The sequence below is a fragment of the Papaver somniferum genome, chromosome 11 (assembly GCF_003573695.1).
Source record: "Papaver somniferum cultivar HN1 chromosome 11, ASM357369v1, whole genome shotgun sequence".
Lineage (NCBI taxonomy): Eukaryota > Viridiplantae > Streptophyta > Magnoliopsida > Ranunculales > Papaveraceae > Papaver > Papaver somniferum.
In genome coordinates this window covers 136,538,579-136,541,615 of record NC_039368.1, presented here as the reverse complement: position 1 = coordinate 136,541,615, position 3,037 = coordinate 136,538,579, and the positions used below count along the sequence as shown (strand labels likewise).

Below are 3,037 nucleotides of genomic sequence, written 5' to 3'. Positions count from 1 at the left end.
GGTGTATGTTTTATCGCTGTAGAATATTGTTGTTGTCGTCCAAAGAAGTAGCCATGAATGATGAAGCTAACAGGAAAGAACTAAAAATAATTGAAAATTATGTTATTTATAAGTAGTTTATTTTTAAGTTTTCTTGGTGGATAAATTTATGGTGCTGACCAGTTTGAACTTTGGTCATTGCCGGTAACTGGCCGTCTAGCCCAGCAGTCGTAATATATTCAAAGAGAAACTACATATATACCGGTCGTTGGTAGTACATTAATTTCGAACAATTTCAGAAAGAAAAAAAAAAAGAACATACCAATGATAATAGACTTCCAGCCACATCTACCCAATGGCAAAGCTTTTTACACCCAATTCAAGATATGATACATGATAAACACTAGATTAAACGTGTTGAACTATGAGAGGTAAACCGTTTGTTGGTCTAAGAGAAAGCATGATAGCAGGAGAATGGATGTAACTCGGGGAAAGAGTAAATGTAAACCTAGTGAGTAATAGAATTAAAACAATTTTGTACTCCATAATTGTTAAGTTCCTTCCAATACACATTCTTCCACCAAAACCAAATGGCAGATACCCCATTTTGTGTTTGCATCCTCCATGTAGAGTATCATCTTTAAACCTCTCTGGTTTGAATTCATTCACATCATTCCCCCACAAATCCGAGTCGTGATTCATGCCTACCAAATCGACCCATATGTTTGTTCCGCTCGGAATTATGAGTTCACCAACTTGAATGTCTTCTCTTGCTTGTCTCTGGACATTTGGTGCTGCTGAATATAACCGCAAGACTTCATTCATCAGCCATCCCATCTGTACATATGCATATTCAAGACAGTTAATAATTAATTTGTTAGCGTCTACGGCCAAATTATGGGATGAAAGTCTATTTTCAGGGAAATAAATAGAAGTACGAAGATCAGTATACCTTCTTAAGTTTTCTGATATTTGTGAGATCATTTAGAAGCAATTCCCCTTCTCCAATGACTTGTTTGATTTCTTCTCTAAGATGATTTTGCCATTCTGGGTGCAAAGCTAGTAGGAATAAAGTCCATGTGAGTGCCAAAGCTGTTGTCTCATGGCCACTAAAAAACAAAGTCTTGCATTCATCAACTAACTCCTCAACACTTAGTTTCTTATTTTTACTATTATCATGAAGCATAATACCTAGAAGATCTTTTCCATGATCATTATTATTACCTATAGATTCCTTTCTTGATTGTATGATGGATACAAGAATCTCATCTATTTCTTGTCCTAGTTTTTTTGCTTCTTGTGTTTGGTTTTGGTAGATGAACTTGCTAAATGGTACACCTACTAATCTGGTCGACTTGAACAGCGCCAATTGCATTGCTCTTAACTTCTCAAATACTTTCCGTCCGTTATCGTCATTAACAATATTACTACCGAAGCTTGTCCTCGCTATAATCTCCGCGGTCATTTTTGTTATATTGTTTTCAACATCGATCTCGTGCTTATTGTTGTTAGAGTCCAACATGTTGCTCCACTGATCTAACATGATAGTTGCAGAATCCACCATTGCATTTGCCATTGCCTGTAAATATACATTAAGTAGATATTATAATTGAACAAGACGCAAAATGACATTGGCAATATACGCGGAGTTGCAGAAGGTGTGTGTCCACATGGATTCCCTGCCACCCTAGGCCCTCAAGGACCTTTAGTATTTAATCCAAAGAGAAAAAGGTGCATGTACTGTAAAAATATAGGACAGCGGATCCGAAGATTCCCCCATAATATATGTAGGTAGGTAGGTAGGTAGCTTTAAGTTGGATGGTGAGAGTGCAGGTGTAATGATGTGTCTATGGTGAACCCAATCTTGACCTTCAACCATAAGAAGTCCATGATTACCAAACATGGGTTTTCTATCATCTTTGAATACTCTCGGCTTTCCCCAACTTTTCCCCATGACTCCTGAAGACATCTGCTTTACAAATTCAGGATCTGATACGTACACAAATGGCTCCGTACCTAACCAATATATGAACACCTTTCCTGCAAACAAAATTTTTACCTGTTAAAAATCATCTTGAACGTATGTCACTGTAGTCCAGTGGTATAAAGTCTTTGGATGATAATTCAAATGACCTGAGCTCGAAAATCGTTACTAGAAAATTCTTTATCAATTAAAAAAAACTCATCATTTTGAAAAGAAGTGGAGTCTCTATGCCCCCAAAAAGTTGTGGAGCCATACTCCCAACATTGGGTCGTACTTGTAGCAGAATCAGTATGACTTTCTGCTATGTTCACCTGAAAGGGTTTCTAGGAAGTACCCTCAAGGCTTCCATATGCAGGATTAGGAGCATGAGCGTACCCATTTTTTGGTGCCACAAAGAAAGACTAGAAGGAGTTAGAAACTGAAGAAGACTTACCGTATAATCTACTCCATCGGGAAAAGTAAGGAAACACTATGGGGTGAATATCATGGGTGATTTCAAGAGATTGATGATGATTGTCAGAAGGTAACACTTTACTTTTCTTATGGGCGACCTTTTTTCTCATGTCGGAAATGTTCCCAAGCGGGAAACATGGCGGAGGGCCTTTGAACCCATTCTTCTTGAGCTTTTGATGAGCAAGAACTGGTGAAATCCAACATGAATAGATTACTGTTACTACTGAACCAAGAATCAAGATGCCAACAGCTGATACCACTCCTTGAACTACAATTGAACGTTTGTATAACTCAGCAAAATCCATCTCTCTCACTCTAAAAACAATATATTGCTAAGTCTAATATCTGATATTTGAAGAATGTAGAGATGGATGATCTCTGTATCTATATATAGATGAATTCCACCGACTGTACCCTTGAAATGGAACATATGGTTGGTTAGACCTTTCACCTACGGTATCATATATCTTGGTACAAAATATGTACTTGTTTATGCCGTATTCAGTGGGAACTAGACCAGCTGACAAGAAAAGTACGTACCAAGCTCTTAGTAACTCCTTTTTTGATGTATCTCTATTTCATTGCTTAACTACCTTGGACGGCAGCATTAATAAATCCAAG

General features: G+C 37.6%; 1 protein-coding gene across 1 annotated transcript; it reads right to left on the bottom strand.

The window, feature by feature from the left end:
* Positions 1 to 223: 223 nt before the first annotated feature.
* LOC113325272 (cytokinin hydroxylase-like) lies at positions 224 to 2,721 on the bottom strand. Its single transcript, XM_026573474.1, has 4 exons — positions 2,397 to 2,721; positions 1,789 to 2,019; positions 932 to 1,560; positions 224 to 816 (listed from the first exon to the last, which is right to left on the bottom strand). The coding sequence occupies exons 1-4, from the start codon at positions 2,719 to 2,721 to the stop codon at positions 388 to 390; spliced, it is 1,614 nt and encodes a 537-aa protein (XP_026429259.1). The 3' UTR covers positions 224 to 387.
* Between the last annotated feature and the right edge of the window lie 316 nt (positions 2,722 to 3,037).

Bases quoted from the DNA above. Each gene is read 5' to 3' on its own strand.
- LOC113325272 (XM_026573474.1), bottom strand. From the start codon at position 2,721: ATGGATTTTGCTGAGTTATACAAACGTTCAATTGTAGTTCAAGGAGTG. The intron at 2,020-2,396 runs GTAAGTCTTCTT...TTTTGTTTGCAG, and splicing joins CCGATGGAGTAGATTATACG to GAAAGGTGTTCATATATTGG. The intron at 817-931 runs GTATACTGATCT...GCATATGTACAG, and splicing joins ATATCAGAAAACTTAAGAAG to ATGGGATGGCTGATGAATGA.